Source organism: Sciurus vulgaris (genome assembly GCF_902686455.1).
Source record: "Sciurus vulgaris genome assembly, chromosome: 8".
NCBI classification, from domain to species: domain Eukaryota; kingdom Metazoa; phylum Chordata; class Mammalia; order Rodentia; family Sciuridae; genus Sciurus; species Sciurus vulgaris.
Window position 1 is genome coordinate 86,081,520 of NC_136468.1, and position 19,472 is coordinate 86,100,991.

At 41.6% G+C, this 19,472-nt stretch overlaps 1 protein-coding gene across 1 annotated transcript in view; it reads right to left on the minus strand.

The window, feature by feature from the left end:
- GSDME (gasdermin E) overlaps positions 1–19,472 on the minus strand; it is a 75,798-nt gene that overhangs the window by 40,873 nt on the left and 15,453 nt on the right. The window contains exon 3 of the mRNA XM_079151131.1: positions 18,206–18,398. Within this exon, the coding sequence (XP_079007257.1) occupies positions 18,206–18,398 (193 nt within the window). The remainder of the gene's footprint in view (positions 1–18,205; positions 18,399–19,472) is intronic.

Here is a 19,472-nt window from a genome sequence, read left to right on the forward strand (position 1 = left end):
AGAAAAAGACATCCACAGACTAAATGTGAAAGGATGGGGAAAAAAAAACACCATGCACATGGACTCAGTAAAAAAGCAGGGGTTTCCATCCTTATATCAGATAAAGTGGACTTCAAGCCAAAGTTAGTCAGAAGGGATAAAGAAGGACATTTCATACTGCTTGAGGGGACCATAAATCAGGAAGACATAATGATCATAAATATTTATGCCCCAAACAATGGTGCATCCCTGTACATCAAACAAATCCTTCTTAATCCCAGGAATCAAATACACCACAACACAACAATTCTGGGTGACTTTAACACACTGTTGTCAGAATGCATAAGAAAATGCTTTCCCCTCCAGAGTCCTATCAATAGAATATGTGAGCTTACTTTGGATTTTTGCCAATGGAGAGAGAGAAAATGGTCTTTCCTCCACAGTTTTAATTTATATTTCTCTTTTTTAATGAGTGAAGTTAACTATCTTGTTGCTTATTAATAGCAAATTTTATTTCCTTTTCTATGTTTTGGAAGGGTTATGATTTTGTCAATTTACGTGTTAGGAAGGATAGCTCTTTGTGATATGAGCTGTAAATATCTTCCTTAGTTGTCTTTTTTTAAAAGTTTGCTTATGATGCTTCTTTCTATTAAAAAAAAAAAGAAAGAAATGTCTGAGCGAAGAATTCATTGGAATTTCTTTTCCTTCCTTCCTTCCTTCCTTCCTTCCTTCCTTCCTTCCTTCCTTCCTTCCTTCCCTCCCTCCCTCCCTCCCTCCCTCTCTTTCTTTTCTTTTCCAACAGGCGGAGTGATACTGGGGGCCAAATCCAGGGCCTTACACATGCTAGACAAGTGCTTTACCACTGAGGTGCACCCCAGCCCAGACCTGCACTCTTAACTGTGGTTACACTGCCTTCCATGATGTGACACTCTACCTTATAAATTATAATGCTGAACAGATTTCAAATTAATCAATGTTACGTATTATTACTAAGAAAATTTGATTCCATGTTTACGTTTAACTAGTAAATTCCTTTGGCTTGTGAAATACAAAATATTTTGATTAAAAAACAAACTCAGGAGGAAGAATTCAAAAAAAAAAGGAAGCATAATCTGCTACTAGCTCCAAATCCCAATGATTAAATCCCTAACCAACATGAACAGCCATTTAGCAGCCATTTAGGGCAGTGACTGTATAAGAAATGTGTATTGCGGAGTTGGGTATAACTCAGAGGTAGAGCATTTGCCTAGCATGAACAAAGCCCTGGGTTCAATTCCCAGCACTGGAAAAAAAAAAAAAAAAGAAGAAGAGGAGTAGGAAATGTTTCTCATAGTCAGGCAAATCTGATTTAAGTCCTACTCACCACTTGACCACTTGCTCCTTGGGTAACTTCATACAATTTATTTTCTCTGGGCTTAATAGCATCCACTTCCTAGAGCTGTTTAGAAGAGTAAATGCACCAAGTATGTTGTCAGGAGCCCAGAAGAACTTGACAAAATGATACTTTCTGCTTTCAATGAATCAATTTCATTTATGGGGGACTTCAGTCCTTTTTCTTAGTTTTTTCCCCCACTACCCACTCCATACCAGCAAAGAACCACTCTCACAATAAGAGTGTGTATGTGTACAGTAGACAAAGTTGGGGAAATGCATAGAATATGCATCACAGAAACCTAACACTTCAAAATTGAACATTAGACACATCTACTCTCTCTCTTTTCTTTTTCTAAGTTGTGGATGGACAGAATGCCTTTATTTTGTTTATTTTTATGTGGTGCTAAGGATCGAACTCAGTGCCTCACACGTTAGGCAAGTGCTCTGCCACTGAGCTACAGCCCCAGCCCTAGATACATTTACTCTTAAAAAGGTCTTTTCACCAATTTCAAAAGCCTTAAACTCCAACTTGCCAATATATTGCTGAACCCTTCTATGCAATTCCTCTGCCTCCAAATTTATGTTAACTTATAGTGCACTAAACCGGTGTCATTTTTTAACCATGAAAGTCTTTTCCAATACAAAAACCTTTTTTTTCCAACAGAATTTTTTTCTTAGCTGTTGATAACTCTTTTTCATACTCATTTACTTTTGGTTTGCATTTTTTAATTCTGTATAGATTCTTCATTTAAAAAAAAAATTTCCATTACCAAATATGGGAGGAGAAGGGGTTTGTTTGTTGGTTGGTTGGTTGGTTGGTTGGTACTGATAATTAAACTCAGGGGTGCTTTACCACTGAATTACATCCCCAGCACTTTCTCTATTTTCTATTGGGACAGGGTCTCTGAGTTGCTGAGGGTCTGGCTAAATTGCTGAGACTAGTCTCTAATTTGTAATCCTCCTATCTCGGCCTCCTGAGTTGCTGGGATTACAGGTATGCACCACCCAACCAGTAGGAGGAGACATTTTAAAATAACTTTTACAGACCAGGGAAGTAAAGGAGACAATACACCATATCTGAGGAAATGGTATGGGTAAGTTCAAGCTTCCTCAGGATGTCAGATGAAGCTGTAAGCACATAATACTGCCTCATTCAATCTTATGCTATATGGGGGGGAAATAGCAAAAGAGTAAAGAAGAATGTCAAGGCGATTGGCATAATTTTTTCAGAGGCTAACCAAACATGACATTAATATGACACATATACATAAGCCAAATTCAAGATCTCTAATACAGAAGCAATCTCTAATAGGGCTTTGAAATCAGAGATGTGGCATTTTTATAGCAATGAAGATCCAGTATGTCAGTTAATTCAACCCCCTCACTTTATAGATAAGAAACTGAGTCACGACTTATTTAATAGCAGAGATGGGCCAGATGTTGAGGTTCTTTGATTCCAAGGGCATTCCTCTGCTCATGACATCATGACTGAGACATAATCACTGTCAAGAATGGTACCATGCTGGGCACAGTGGCACATACCTGGAATCCCAGCAGCTTGGGAGGCTGAGGCAGGAGGATCACAAGTTCAAAGCCAGCCTCAGCAACTTGGTGAGGCACTAAGCAACTCAGTGAGACCTTGTCATTAAATAAAATACAAAATAGGGCTGGGGATGTGACTCAGTGATTGAGTACCCCTGAGTTCAATGCCTAATACCAAAAAAAAAAACCCAAAAGAATGGTATCATGGGTCCTGTGTGCATGTGATAAGACCCAAGAGGATCTAGCAGGTGAAGTGAAGGGAGAAATGTGAGCACAGGAATCTCAGAGAATTTTGTTCAAGTTACTTTACCTTCCTTAGCCTACATGAATTCACCAATAAAAAGAGGTGTAACCCCAGGAGGAAATTTTTGGAGATGGGATGTGTTTATGCATGGAATATGCTGATGATTTCACAGGTATATGACTCCAAACTCATTAAGTTGTAAACATTAAATATGTATAGCTTTTTTGGTTTTGTTTTGTTTTGTTTGTGGTGCTAGGGATTAAACCTGGGGTCTCACACATTAGTCAAGGGCTTTACCATTGAGCTACGCCTTCAAACCTCTACAGTTTCTTATATGTTTCACAGCTCAATAAAGTGACCTTAAAAAAAAAAAAAAAAAAACTATCCAAGTGTGTGAATGACATGATTTTATACATAAAAAAACTAAACATCCAAAAGAATCAGTAGGACTGATACATTCAGTTAAGTTTTAGGATACAAAAATCAACACACAAAAACAGTACCATTTTTAAAATACAACAATGAAATTGCTTAAAAAGAAATGAAGAAAGCAAACCCACTCATAACAGTTACAAAAAAAATTAACCAATAAAGTGAAAGATCTCTACAATGAAAACCATAAAATATTGATGAAAGAAACAATAGAGGACACAGAAAAATGGAAAAGTGTACCCTATTTGTGGACCCAAAGAATCTATATTATTAAAATATCATACTGCCCAAAGTGATGTACAGCTTCAAAGCCATTCCCATCAAAAGGTCAATGATTCTCTTCACAGAAATAGAAAAAAGAATCCTAAAATTCATATGAAACCACAGATTGGCCAATGCAATCCTGAGCAAAATAAATAAAGATAATGGAAGCATCATAACAGCTAACTTCAAAACACACTACAAAGCTACAGTATCTAAAATAGCATGGTGCTGGCATAAAGACATGCACAGACCTATGAAATCAAGAACACAGAACTTAACCCACATTCATACAGTCAAATGATTATTGGCAAAGGCACCAAGAACATAGAGAAAAAAGTCTCTTGTATAAATGGTGCTGGCAAAATTGCTTATGCATATGCAGGGACACTAAATCCCTTCCTCTCACTTCAGAACACTGGTGTAGGCCATGATTTTTTACATAGAACCTCAAAGGCACAGGCAACAATAGTTAAAAAAGACACATAAGATTACATCTACAAAGCAAAGAAATAACCAACAGAACCAAGAGACAACCTACAAGTAGGAGAAAATATTTGCAAACTATTTACCTGACAAAGGTCAGATATCCAAAATACACAAGGAACTCAAAAAACTGAGCATCATAAAATCAAACATTAGAGAATTAAACAGACACTTCTCAAAAGAAGACCTACAACAAGTACATAAAAAATTTCCCAGTTTCACTAATCGTCAGGGAAATGCAAATCAAACCACAATGAGACATCATCTCACCCCAGTTACAAAGGCTGTTGTCAAAGTGAGAAAACACAAAAAATTCAGACAAGGATACAGAGAAAAGGGAACCATGCACTGTTGGTGGGAATATACATCAGTATGGCCATTATGGAAAATGGTATGGAGAGTCCTCAAAAATCTAAAATAGAACTACCATATGATCCAGCAATTCCACTACTGGCACATATGCAAAGGAGATGAAATCATTATATGAAAAAAATACTTGCACTCCCTTGTTTATTGTAGCACTGTTCACAAAAACTAAAATATGGAATCAACCCAGATGCCCTACAGTAGATGGAAGGAAAAAGAAAATGTGGTCTACATACATAACAGAATATTATCCAGCCATAAAACAGAATGTGATCCTGTTTCGCAGCAACATGAATGGAACTGGATGTCATCGTGCTAAGTGAAGTAAGCCAGACACAGAAAGACAACTACGTGTTCTCACTCATTTGTGGTAACCAATACATTGAAGAATGGATTGGACTAGTGAAGGGTGAGGGGAAGAGGAACAGAAAGAAGTTCACTAAGGGGAACTAAAACGCTGAGCAGAGGAATTACTTCTAGTTCTTCTTTAGCAAAGTAGGGTAACTGTTGGTTAAAGCGATCTATATTTCAGAATGACTAGAAGAGTACAAATTTCCCAACATGTCAAAATGATTAATATTTGAAGAGACAAAAATGCCTGTTACCCTGATTTGATTATTACACACTGTATACGTGCAATGACTTACCATAATGAACCCCATAATGAGGTACAAATTAGGTCTCAACAAAAACAAAAAATGATAACCCCTACATACTAGTATATGAGAAAGGCACATTCTGATCTCCTATGCTACTGTAGCTAATAATGGGTCTAGAAGGCGGAGCTCAGGGTGGAAATTCAAAAGGAGGACTCTAGGCAAACTGAATAAAATCAAGCCTCAGGTCCTGATCTGTACCAAATTTATTACATCTTACAAGTTCATCCACTCCATTTGGGGAATTTAAAAAATAATTACTTTGGCTTTTTAAAAATAATTATCCAGAAATATATATCATTTAATTATGTAAATTTTCTATGACATTTGTGAATGAGTTTGTTTAAATGTGTCATCTCAGCTCCATCCTCTGACAATGGTTATAACATCTATGATATATTTCAAAATGACTAGAAAATTACAGAATTTCCAACGCATAAAACATCTGAAGAGACTGGAATGCCGCTATCCTGATTTGAATACCACACATTGTTCACATGTATTGAACTATCACAACGTACCCCATAAAGATATACAAATATTATGCCTCAATTTAAAAAAAAAAAGGTTAAAAAAAAGAATGGTATTTAGGTGAAAATCTTCCTAAGAAACTGTGTTCTGGTCCTACTGGCAGAGAGATAAAAGCTACATAGCAGACAGATGTACATTCAAACCTGTCATTTCTAATGTTCTTTTCCTGATAGTATACAAAGTTCCATCTTCCAGCTGATCATTGGAAATCAATTCTGTTGAGTGCAGTCAAGGTGCCGGCTCACGGCCCACTTGAACACACACATCAGAAGCAGCATCACTGGCTACAACCCCTTCATCGAGGCAAAGGAACCACTGAGGTGGGTTGTTAGGAGTCAGATGTGACTACCAGGTTGGAAATCACTGCGCTGCTAAGTGACCTCAACAAAATCCACTTAAACAGGGAAAAAAAAAAAAAAAAAAAAAAAAAAAAAAAACAGCCTAGACCACCCCAAATTCCATTGCTTAAAATTCCCACCTCCCTCCAGAAATCCATCCCAAACACCAAAAGAGGGGGAGGGAAATGTCCCTGGCAGGAATACAACTTCCTTCTGCATCTGCCAGGACAGTCCTGGGAGGCTTGCTGGGCACTGAGGAGCACCTGGTAGGTCCCTGAGGGGCAGTCCCACCTGGGAGCAGAAAGCAGTTCACCCAGGGACAGGGCCATCACATAGGCTCAGGAGAACAGGGAGGAGCCACACACCCCAACTCATGCAGCCTCAGGGAAATTCTCACTGGGCTCTAAAGGCAGGGCCCAGCACAGGCAGACCTTTCCCCTGCTGTCTAGCTGGCAGTAAAGAGGTCACGTCCTTTCCCAGGTCAGTGCTGCCACCTTTTGGAAGCCAAATGCTGACAAATCTAACCATCTTCAGTTAGGAAAAGAGACCTCTTGGGAACAGAGGGAAAGATAATTAGTAGGGAAAACGAATTGAGTTTTTGCAAAACAATCTGTGGAGAGAATTCTTCCCCATCTTTTCTCCTCCACAACACCATCAGGTCTGAAGCAGCCCCAAGAGAAGTTCAGGTGCTCCCCTGGGAACAGTGTCTCAGGTACAGACCCAGAACAGTTCAAAGGATTGGCCCCTGGCTCAAACCTCTCTCAGAACCGGAATCACTAAGTTGGGAAGGCAACCCACATATATTTCAATATAACTTGTTCATTTTATAATCTTACATATCTTGTTTGCACTCCCTAACAGAGATCAAGAAGTAAAAACCCTGGATTCAGGGTTTCTGAGATGAGGATAAAAGAAGCTCAAAGAGATTGAAGACAGTAACAAAAGTCACACTGCTAAGAAGCCCAGGTTTTGCAAAGCCCCAGTTGGCCACTGCAGCCCCACAACCACTGTCTCCTTCCTCTGAGTCAGGGCACCCTCTGGCTGTGGTAGGAGTTTGACCTTCATCTCTATTAACTCTTGTATTGCTGTGTGTATTTCCGCATGTGGTTGCTGGGGCCCATGCCTCAGGCCAGAGCAGCTGAGCAGGAAGTGGGGCTTGGACTTCTAAGGCATCCATCAGCTCCTCAGGCTCAATCCTAACAAAGCTGCTTCCTCTCCTAGGCTGAGGTTTGCATTTCCATTTTCTCTACTTCCAAAGCTTTTGAAAGCCAAAAGGTACACTCAACAAAAAGAAACCCAGAGAAGACTTCTAAAACTCCAAACATACCCAAAAGGAGGGAAGCAGCTTTGTTTTTCAAAGCATGAATGCATCCTGCAGGGTCCCTCCTGCAGGCACAAGGAGGGAAATTAATCATTAAGGAAAATGAATGGAGTTTTTGCAAGGTATATCTTCTGCTGCAGGCCACCTTCCCCTCTCACTCACTCAACTCCAGGAAAAACTGAGACCTGTTATGCTCCAGACACCAGGCCAACAAACAAGTCCCAGGTAGCTACTGTTGTCAACCTCCTCCACCAAATAACTATTGATGATAACATGTCCTCCAGGAGTTTTCAACAGATTTCTGATCAGGCTTTTCAAAAAAAAAAAAAGGGGGGGTGGGTCTGTTACAACACAGGAGGAATCAGCTTTGATGGTGTCCGCTGAGGGGAACTTACGCAACTCCAAGGGACACAGGTGATGACCTCGTTCTGGATGTTCTTAGGAAACACCTGTGAACCATCCAGCAGTGATGGCTGCTCAGCTACAGGGATGCCCATTCTGAGACTGAGCCTGGGCTTGGGGCAGGGAGGTGCAAGAGAGCTGTGATTGACTGGCCATGTCTGCATGGGATGGAGGAAGTGGTCCTGAGCACCTGGCTCTAATCCAATGTCTCTGCTAACAAATGGAGAATGTGCACAGAGGTTACAGACTCCCCTGAACCTCATAGCACATTCATGGGAGGGCCAAAATCGGGATATGTCTCTTCTAACTCCTACATCAGTGCTTTCCCCACTACGCTGCTTTAAAAACCAACAAGAATGAAAGGTAAAAATGCATTCTGGGGAAATGCTGCAACGCTACCAGACTGGATTCAACATCTGTCCAGGAGCTGAGATTGGGGTGTTAAAAAGCCAAAAGAAGATGGCCAGCCTGCCATTGCAAGAATGTTAAGCAAGAATTACTAACCCACAGAAACGTAGATAGGTATTGACGAGGAAGTCTTTAGTAGTTGAAGGATTTCTCCCAAAGGGTTTTGATTTATCGACAATAGATGAAGTTAAAAGAGAAACAAATGTGTGTTCCCACACCAGCTGTAGAATAGAAAAATTAATTCCATGGACACTGCCTGCAAACTCCCTGGCGCTGTCCTCCTAACCTTCCATGAAGCTGGAACATCCTCTTCTTTTGATGAACGACCTCCTCCAGGCTGCCCCACTAGCCCAGACTCAGGAACTGTCTCTGTAAGTCCTGGAACGCAGAGGTTGTTGCCTCTCACCCACCGACTTGCCCCTCCAAGGGGGTGCTGCTTTCACTCTTTTAAAATTCATCAGCTCCTTGACAAGGAAGGGGAGGGGACCCACACTCAGCCCCCAGGCCCTGTAGGCAGCACCCTGAGTGCTCTGCTGGGAAGGTGCCCCACCTTCTACACCACGTGGGCCCCCCTGAGCCCTCCTGGCTCTGCGATTCTGGTTACTCCATTTTTTTTTATCAAGAATTGAGAAGCAATTCTGGCCACTGAGACCTGAGGAACAATTTCTTAGGGGTTACTGGGAGATTCTTCTCCCTTTTAAAAAAGGGTCACAAGGAACAGACCATTTGTCTGCCTCTGGACCTTGTCTGCAATGTGGCCACCATATGGAATCCAAGAGAACTAGAGCTATTGGAACAGAATCAGGTGGAGGCTGACACAAGGTCCACGCCACCACCGAACTGACCATCTGCTATAATCTTTGCTTTCCTATGTGAGGTTAGACATGTCCTTTGCAACTAGATACCCTAACTGGTATGTGAAGTAACTGTCACCCTTATTTCAGAGGAACAAGAAGAACAAAATTCACAAGCCAATAACCCAAAGGACACAGCTAACAAGGGTGGAATGAGAACACCATTCAGCAGCCTGGCACTGTTCAACCTGAAGCTCTGAACCCATCTTCCCTCTCCCTCCTGGCTCTCCCCCTGAGCCCTACCTACAGACAGCACTTACTGCATGCAAATATACTAGGCAGTGTTTCTGCCTAATTCCCCTATGAGAGCTCTTTGAAACTGAAGCAGCTGCCAACTGACTCCTCAGTACCTACCAACCAACAGTCTCCATTTCAACAATAAAAGAGACTTCCCCACCTGTTTAGCTTCCTGTCACTGTGAAAATTACCCAGTTCAATCAACATAATGGAGTGAAGGTTTATTTTGGCTCCCGGTTTTAGAGGTTTCAGTCCATACTTGCTTGGCCCTTTTGCTTTGGGCCTGTCGTGGCACCATACATCATTTGTGGGAATGTGTGGCAGAGGATACTCACCTCCTCACCACTTCCAGCAGCCAAGAAGAAAGAGAGGAAGGGGCCAGGACCCAATATCCCCTTCCAGGGTACACCCCCAATGACCTAAGTTCCTTACACTAGACCCCACCTTCTAAAGGTTCTGCCACCTCCCAATAGTGCCACAGGCTGGGGACCACGTCTCTAATACATGAGCCCTTGGGGGAAACTTCAGATCTACAGTACCACATATCAGAGATGCTCCATCTGGAACCAGGGACAGGAAATCTCTAGAAACCTCAACTACTCTGCGCTGAGATCTCCTTTCCCAATACACAATACCCTTCCTTATCTGTAGTTTTGCTTTCCACAGTCACCTGAAACCAACTACAGTCCTTAAAATATTAAGTGGAAAATTCCAGAAATAAACAGTGTGATGAAATCTCATGCCAACCTGCCTGGGATATGAATCATTCTTTGTCCAATGTATTCTCAGTGTATATGCTACCTGCTCATTAGCATTTAGCAGCCAGCTCAGATCAGACTGATGGTCAGTATCACAGGGTTTATGTTCGAATAACCCCTATTTTACTTTATAATGGCCCCAAAGCACAGAAGAGTGATGCTAGAAATTCAGATATGCCAAAAAGAAGCCCTTAAGTGCTTCCTTTAAGTGAAAAGTTCTCAACTTAATAAGGAAAGCAAAAAGATCATGTGCTGAGATTGCTAAGATTAATCTATGAAATTGTCTGTGGAATTGTGAAGAAGGAAAAAAAAAAAAAACTCATGCTAATTTTGCTGTCAAATCTCAGCCTGCAAAAGTAATGGCCATAGTACATATAAGTCCTTTATTGATCATCTTACTTCATCTCATCACATAGGTATTATCTCACATCATCATAAGAATGGTAAGCACAGTACAGTAAACTATTCTAAGACACCCCATTCACATAATTTTAATCATAGTATATTGTTATAAGTGTTGTATTTTATTATTAGTTGTTATTAATCTCTTCCTGTGCCTAATTTATAAATTAAACTTTATCATAGGTATGTACAGGATAAAACAGTATACACAGATTGAAGACTATCCTTGGTTTCAGGCACACATTGGGGGTCTTGGACCACATCCCCTGCAGTTAAGAGGGAACCACTATAATAAGAAAAACTTCCCCCACCCATCCCCCTCTTTCTGCTGTGATGAAGCTGAAGATGACTTGAGGATTGCAAACTACAGGAAAAATTAAAACTGGGACATAACACACATAAGTACCACAGCGACTTGGCCACCTGCTCATTGCAACTGCTCCATCTCCAGCCACGTTAGTTTTTAACACCTTAATCACATACAACAATCCAAGGAGAGACAGGAAAAAATGAGTAAGCAATTACAGATGTTCAACTTTTTAGGTGGGGTAATTAATTAACTGCCACCAGGTGATGAGATTCAGCAAGCCTGAAAGATGATAAACTAAATGAAGCTGATGCAGAGAAGAGAATTCATGCAGCAGCCTTTAGGGGGAGGGGGCTTCTTTCCAAACTCTGTGCATAGCAGATGGAATGGAAAAATCATGTGTTTGGTGGACCTGGCCTTAAATCCTGAATCCAGGCAAACTAATTAATTTCTGAATTTCAGGCTCCTCGGATGTAAAATGAAGATAAACCAATTATTCTTTCAACTAAGCAGTACTTAGTATGCTACAGGCACTGTGCCAGAGCCCATGGCAAATAAGAGAGGAATGTGCCAGGAGGGACATGGCAGAGAATCAGGCAGCTGCAACAGATGGTACCCCACGGCATTAGCACCATGTTAGCACCCCAAGAGAAATGGGGAACGTGGCTCCTGAAGAAGTGGAGTATTAATCCCAGGAACTGAAGTAGGTTCAGGGCACGGCCCTGGAGAAACTGAGGGGGTGAGAGCTGAGGCTGGAGAGTGAAAGTGGGGCTTTATGAAACAGGAAGGCGCAGATGCCATCCTAGGCTGGGGAGAGCACAGGCGGTGTTAGCTAGAAAGTGACCTGATCCTACAGGTGGACCTGTGGAGAATCAGGAAGGGGCAAAAGGCTACAGATAAGAACTGATTGGTAAAAGAAATGATCATGAGGCTGGGGCAATGAGAAAAGGTAAAACCAATCTTGAAGAACTTGAGTCAGAGGGGCTGAGGAGATAGCTCAGTTGGTAGAGTACTTGCCTTGCAAGCACTAAGGCCCTGGGTTCAATCCTCAGCATCCCCCCGCCCCCCCCCAAAAAAAGACAAAAACAAAAAACAAACTTGAATCAGCTGGTAAGAACCTAGGCATAGGAAAGAGGGCAAGAAGGGAGCCCTGTAGGATCTCCAGGTTTTTAAATGGACTTAAGCCCCACCAACCATTTCCTCAGCAGGAGTTTTGCAGACGGAGCATTTAGTGAAGTGAGAAGTTTAGAGTAGAGATGGGCGGAGTCCCTGTGTCTGACACTAGGAACAGCCCAGGTAGCATGCACGCATCTGCTCGCCCAAAGTCTAACTCCTGACTCCTTCCAACCAACCCAGCTAGAGACCCTAGAGCTTATCAATTCTAAGCATGTTTTTTTTCCCCACATTTTAACATCAAGATTGTTTTAAACTGATGGATGACATGGTTTAACAGACAGTGTTCTTTCTTAGTGGTACATGAATCAATGGTGATGACGTTTATCAGTCTTCGAAGAAAAGAGGACCTCAATGTCTCTCCTTAGGAATTAAGTTCTCCTGAAGATTTGAATAACCTTTATAAGTAAGCCTCATAGGACAAGACAATTTCTGTACAAAGACATAAACCTGGGAACAAACACTAGAAAGTGTCACCAGCACGTTCATCCCTCCACCAAGGGGGTTGCCAGTTGATCCTGTTTATAATGCAGAAGGAACAATAGAGGGCCAGACAGGTTTCCAGGAGCTCACAGTCCCAGTAGTTAAGACCAAGGGAAGGAGATAAAATAATGGAGGGGAAAAATGGTAATAATTTGACTGAATTTCAGAAAGCACAGGGATGGGTGTGGCCCGCAGGTCTCAGGAAAGACCTCTTTTAAAGAGTAGATTTGGTGGGGTCTTGAGGGCTCCATAGTTGTGCTTCCCATAAGGAATGTGGTGACCAAGACAAGGCTCCTGAAGAGCACACAGATATTGGTCAAGGGCTTCCTACATCTTAAGAATTGGATAAGCATCTGCTACAAATGAAACCTAGACCAATAACTGTCCGTGTGTTTTCCAAAAGGTTCCATGACACAGCTACGTGGCTGGGTCAGCCTTCATTTGGGGGAGAGCACAGCAAGGACAGACCCCCTCCAAAGGGCACTGAAGGTTGTCAGTCACTCCGTGGTAGGATTCAGAACAGAGGCCATGAAGTAAGTAGCCTGTGTCCTGCATGAAGGAAGGAAACAAGAGCTGGAAGAGAGGGACATCAGAAATGCCACAAAGGAAGGAAACAAGAGCTGGAAGAGAGGGACATCAGAAATGCCACAAGTCAGAAACTCCGAGGCCCTCATGTCACCTCATTTCTGAGGCTCTGCCCCTCCCTGCCGGGTCTCCTCCCTGGGCTGGTAAGCAGGCTCTATTCCGACAGCACCGCTACCACTCAACCACAATTAGGAGAACGTGCCACGCGCCAGGCACCACTCCGCATGCTGTTTAGATGCTCTCATCTAATTCTCACAGAGACACAAATTCCAATTTGCTAATGAAGTTCTGGGCCATGAAGGCAGAAAAAGATGGCTCCGAGGTATGGGTTTAAAGAAAAAGATCTTTTGTTAAGCTGGATGGGAGGCTCCATATTACATTATTCATGATACTATTCTTTAGATTTTGTTTTCACAACCTTTTTTTTTTTTAATCACAAAAAATTAGCCTGAAGTTCACCACTCTACAATCGATCAAAAAATCCTCCCACCCACCAACACGGAGAGCACAGGGCGGCATTTCCAGCCTCACCAGCCCCTACACCTTGGGGTGCCCTCACCTGCTTCATTCTCATTTACAGGCTGCCCCACCAGGACAAATGGAGCAAAAAAAGAATAAACAAAGGGAGCGGATTCAGGAAACTCTCATTCTGCAAGTGCATGCGGGCAAAAGTCTTTAAATTTTGGGGCACAAACACTCTAAGAAAAATGATGACACCAGGCCCGGTTAAAGCTCAAGGACAAATGGGATGATTTCCAAAACCTCCACTGACCACAGGGAAACTAATTCAGTAGAAAAGGAGGCCAGTTCAAACTTTGCTGCACATTTGTTTTTCGAGAAAGACATGGGCTCTCACGACCCTCCCCTTGAAAATATCCTAAATAAAATAAGAGCTAGTGGCATATGGAAACAGTACTCATGAGAGCTACTGCAAATCCTTTTAAAAAGGTCAAATAGCTATAATCAAGAGTAGCAATTTTTTCTTTCAGTGCTGGAATTGCACCCAGGGCTGCTTCTTGCATGCTAGGCAAGCCCTCTGCCATTGAGCTATATCCCAGTTCAAGAGTAGCAATATTTTTTAAAAAATGTGTGTAAAATTTATGGAATGTGGAGGAATTTAAATATAATAGGACTTTGAGTAAACTTTAAATATTTTAAATAGTTGTAAAGATTTATCATTGTCACACCATTGCTTTGCAATGTATCAGTTTCACACAATCAATTTGGAATTCCTCATGAAGAACCAAACTTCTAATTACCAAGTATATACAGACAAATGTAATCTTTACCAAAATGTGCTTTCCAATGTGATAAAGAATAGAAGTGGGATGTGCCTTTAGGTAACACCTAATCCCCAAGTAGTCAGGCAAGCACAAAATGGTGAGTTTGCTGGAAATCAGCTGGAACCAAAGCCTAGAACTCAAGGGGAAGGAGCTGGTGTGTTCATTCCAGGCTCCACTTGCTTCTAGATCCTTAGCCAGGAGGAAACCGTCACACACTGTCTGGTCCAACTGTCTCACCTACAGCTGGGGAAGCTGAGGACACGGGCTGATTGACTTACCAAGTCCACAAAAGCTATTGACCAGGAATAAACTTCTCCAGACCCCAGGAGATGAGAAGCAACAAACCCATAGCAAAAGGTGGGGTGGGGTGTGGCTGTTATACTTTAGACTATGACAAATGGCAGCTCAGGGTGGAAGATAGGCAGAAAAAACAGAGAGTTTATTACACAATAATATTGATATTAAGACTAAAAATCAATCTGAGTCATTATCAGAAGTCTCAAAAAATTGGTTATTCTCCATTACAAAAGAAGGAAAGTGTGTATACATCTCAGAATTCTTTGAGAATGTTTAAGATAAACCTAGTGAGCCATTCAAAGTCTCCAAATATCAGAAGGTTATTTCCAACGGAATGCCTTTGTGCCCAACAATGCTAGATAAATGCCATTTATACACATGATTGTTTTTTCTAGGCTAGATTAAGTTTATTTTTGAGGTGCACATACATTTCACAGATGATAAATCTATTACTCTGATTTCTGAGGACTAAAATAACCTGCATACAGATGACAGCTTATCTAAATGACCTGAAATAAAAATGACTGACTGCAAATAAGCTCTCAGGAACACACAGTACCTAGGCATCACTAATCACCACTCCCAAGGCCACATGTGTGTCAACAGCACCTTATCTATGCTGATGATGTTATAAGAGTCCAAAGACAGGCAGATGACATGAATAAGAATTTATTACTCCGGTGTGAAATAACAAGAATGCTAGCTTTACAGATGACCATCCCAGGGTCGGGAGAGTTGTACCTTCCCTCTCTTTCCTCCCTTTCAACCCCTCCCTTCCCTGGTAGCTCACCTTTAGCTCTTAGCAACATAACATGGATGACTTTGCGATAAGACACCTCTTGTGTGTAGGCCTTACATTTATTTTATGTTTTATATATATATTTTTTTATTTTGTGGTACTGGGGATTTAACCCAGGGCCTTGTGCATGCTAAGCATGTGCTCTACCACTGAGCAACACCAAGCCATGACATTTATTCTTTATCATGCTTCCAAGTCCTCTACTTTCCAGGTCATCCCTTTCCCTATTACCTCTACAATTAATAGGATTCTCAAAGAGTCTCCCTAGGTGATCTCATCCCAGCATCCAAGCCCCTCCAAGAAAGCAAGCCTACCTATTCCCATGTGTCTGTTCAGGATGGAACATAATCCACGTCTCCCACTAGGCAGCCTCACAGGGGACTCAGATTCATGCCTCTGCCTTTATATTCATGCTCTCAATTTAACTACTTTTATCTCTGCCAATTTCTTTTCTTCAGTCACTTCAAGCATGTTTTAGAGGAAAGAACAGAAGATTTGAAGCCAGGAAATCCTGGGTGGAAACCTCACTCCAGCACCCAAATTGAACTCTGTGCCTAGGAACAAATTTCGCCCTATTGGGCCTCAGTTCACTAATGTATTAAAGGAGACAGTGCAAAGGAAAAGAAAAGATGTGTAACTGCCTGGCATAGAGTAGGTGCTCCTTTCCTTCCCTGACTCCCTGTTCCCCCACCCACAACTGTTGGCTACAGTTTCTTTCTCTCCAGAATGTTTTCTGGCATCCATATCAGAGACCCCATCCCCATGTGCTTCCTGTTGGCAATAGCTTCTACACCTGAATCCTAAAGAGTGTTTTAAAACATATGTCAGGAAATGTGACTAGCGAACGTTGCCCAACTGTGGTTCTTGAAATAGAAATAACAAGACTGCAAAATCTAGCTTAAGAGAGGCTGTGTGAAGATCAAGGGAGCCAAGAGAAGCCCTGGACTCCCCCAGTCTTTCTCTTCTCCTTCTGCAGTCAACAGTGTCACCAGATTTAGCAAAAGAAAATATAACGTGCCCAGTTACATTTTAATTTCAGATAAACAAATGACTTCCTAGTATGTCCTAGTATTGCATTAGAGAAGGAAAATAACTCTCGGACAAAGAAAAAGAAACTGAGAAAGGAAAATAAAAGATCACAACTGACAGAGGAGACCATGCCTTCCAACTGGTGCCACCAGAAAGCTTCAAGTTATTACACCAAAAGGGATCATCCAGTGGAGTCCCAACTCCATGGAGTCCTGGAGTCCCAGAAAGAGCATTGAACATGGATGGTTACTGGACAGATATGTAGGTTTTGAAGACTTCAGCTGTCCGGTCTGTACAAAATCCACCCACCAAATGCTTGATATGTATGTTCTATGGTATTTTTTAATTCATTAATGTTTAAACATAATTTTGTTCAATGAGCACATATTTTATATTTCATACAATCCTAAGAACGTTGGAAAAGAGGAGATAAGGCAGCCATAGTTAGATACAAGTGAACTTTCTCTTAATTCATTTGGATTTGAATTTTCTATCTGAAGAGAGAAAGAAGGTGATAAAATTACACATGAAAATGCACATATGGTACTGTATAAACTGAAATATCATCTCAATTGGATTACTGCAATAACTTCTCAATTGGACTCCTGGATTCTGCCTATCCAGTCTCTTCTCAAACGAGTAGAAAGAATGACCTTCTAAAAAATGAGTCAGGTCATGTCACTTCCTTGTTCAGAATCCTCCAGGGGTTTTGTCTCACTCTGTGAGACAGTCAATGTCTTTCTAATGGCCTGTGGGGTCCTGTGGAACATGGCTCTCCTCTAGCATTCCTCGCTCTTCCCTGGCTTCCTCAGCTTTAGTGACCCTGGCCACTGCCCATGACATCCTTGCCCAGGACATTCCATGCTCATTCCGTCCCCTCCTTCAGGGCTTTGTCTCCTGCCAACTTCTCTGAATGCCTTCTCTGGCCACCATTCTGGCCGTGCTCTCTGCTATATTTTCCTCAAGGCCACTGATCTCATCAAAGGATGAGATGCATGTGTTATTTAGCCACGTATTTTGTGTTATATATTTTGCATCTCTCCGCATGAGAATGCAGGGTAGAAATGATGGCATCTTGTTCACTACAGCAATCTCAACATGGAGAACAGCATGTGGCACATAGTATGCACTCAATAAAATTATTAAATGTTGAATAAACATAAGGTAAAAATAATGATGAGCTATCATAGGGTGAGGGGTATTTACTGAAAGATAAATTAATAAATCCAGGGTTTTCTTTAAGAAAAGTTGAAAAATAGTTCATCCCTGTAGCTCCGTGCTTGCTCTCATCTTTTCCTTATTAGGAGACTAAAAAAGAACAAGAGAAGGCTCATCGTTTTTCTACTTCTGATATTAATATTCAAAATACAGGACAGAGCTTTTTCACTGTTAGCGTTTTATAAATCATATGATGGGGGGAAAGTACATATTTGCTGAAATAACATCCTTTTAAAGTGCTTTCCAGATCTCTACCCTCAGGCTAAGAACAGTCAAGAAATTCTAAAATGAAGAATGTGCTCGTTATGAAGTTTTAGTACAACAGGCATCCAATAAACATTTGTTGGTTGGCAAAGTTCACATCTCTCACCCTTTTAACTGAACAACCTTTAAATGTGAGATGTGTCAAAACCCAAAATGCCAAACAGATTTCTCATTACCTTTCGGTGGAGTCTCTGATGAGCTGCTGCAAGTCCACCTCCTGCTTTCTCAGGGTTCCAAATGAAGACTGACTCTCCACCAGGCCTTTGCCTCCAATGTTCAGCTTGACCTTCCCCAGAATCGTCTCAATGGTCCCACTCACATGGTTCTCAAACTTGCCCTCGTATTTCACAAAGTCTGATTCCACAACCACTGCAATGGATGGAGCAGAAAAATCTGAAGATGAAAAAGCCACTTGTGTCTCAGGTCACTTAGCTTCCAACCCTGCACAGATGCTTGGGAAACATGCTACTGGCATCCACATTGAAAGCCAGCAGCTATGTTTTGTATAAGAGCAAAAGAAAGAGCCAGCATAATTGTGTGTGTCCAGGAGCATGCCTGGAATTGCCAAGGCTCCCTGCGTGCTTTTTGGTTTTTTTCTGTCTTTTCAATCCCAATGTAAGTAAGAAAAGTACACAAAAAGTACCTGTACAGTTTAATCATTTCCAAGTGAATATCTCCTCAGTCACTATTGTGGGTTGTATTTGTTATCACCCAAACCTCTTGGTTAATGCAGGATGTTCAGAGGTGAAATGATGGGATTGTGAGAGCTGTAACCTTACTAAAACAGAAATTGGTACCAAGAGTGGGGTCATTGCTGTGACTAACCTGATCATGTGGTTCAGAAGGTTTTGGAAATGGTTTAGAGGAGAAATTCGAAAAAGTTCAAAAATGCAGGCTAGAGAAGCCTTAGAATTTTGTAAGCGGAGATTAATGGGCAATTCTGGTGAGAGGTCAGAAGACCTGAATGTTGACAGGAAAGCAGACTGCGTTCATGAGGTTTCAGGGGGAAATGAGGACTCTATTGGTAATTGGATTAGAGGCCATTCATGTTACATTCTGGCAAAGAAGTTGTCTACATGTTGCCCATGTCCTACGATTTTTGGTGAGGCTGAATTTAAAGATGATGGACTAATTAATCTGATAGAGGAAAGCTGAAGACAGCAAAGCATTCAGTCAGTGGCATGAATTTTGCTGGCAGCTTTTATTCAGGTTTACTGTGAGGATTGGGAGCTATAAGGAGAGTTGAAGGATTTTTAAAAACTTGCATTTTGACCAGAAAAGTGCTTGTATAACTGGGGCCAAGAAAGCTGTGCTTATTGAAGAGATTACATCTCCAAAAGAAATGCTAAGTACTTTGCATAGAGACAATTGGGAAGAACTGGGAAGATGCCCTAAGGGCATCTCAGGAATTTGCAAGATCATATCCACTTCCAGTTCAAGGAG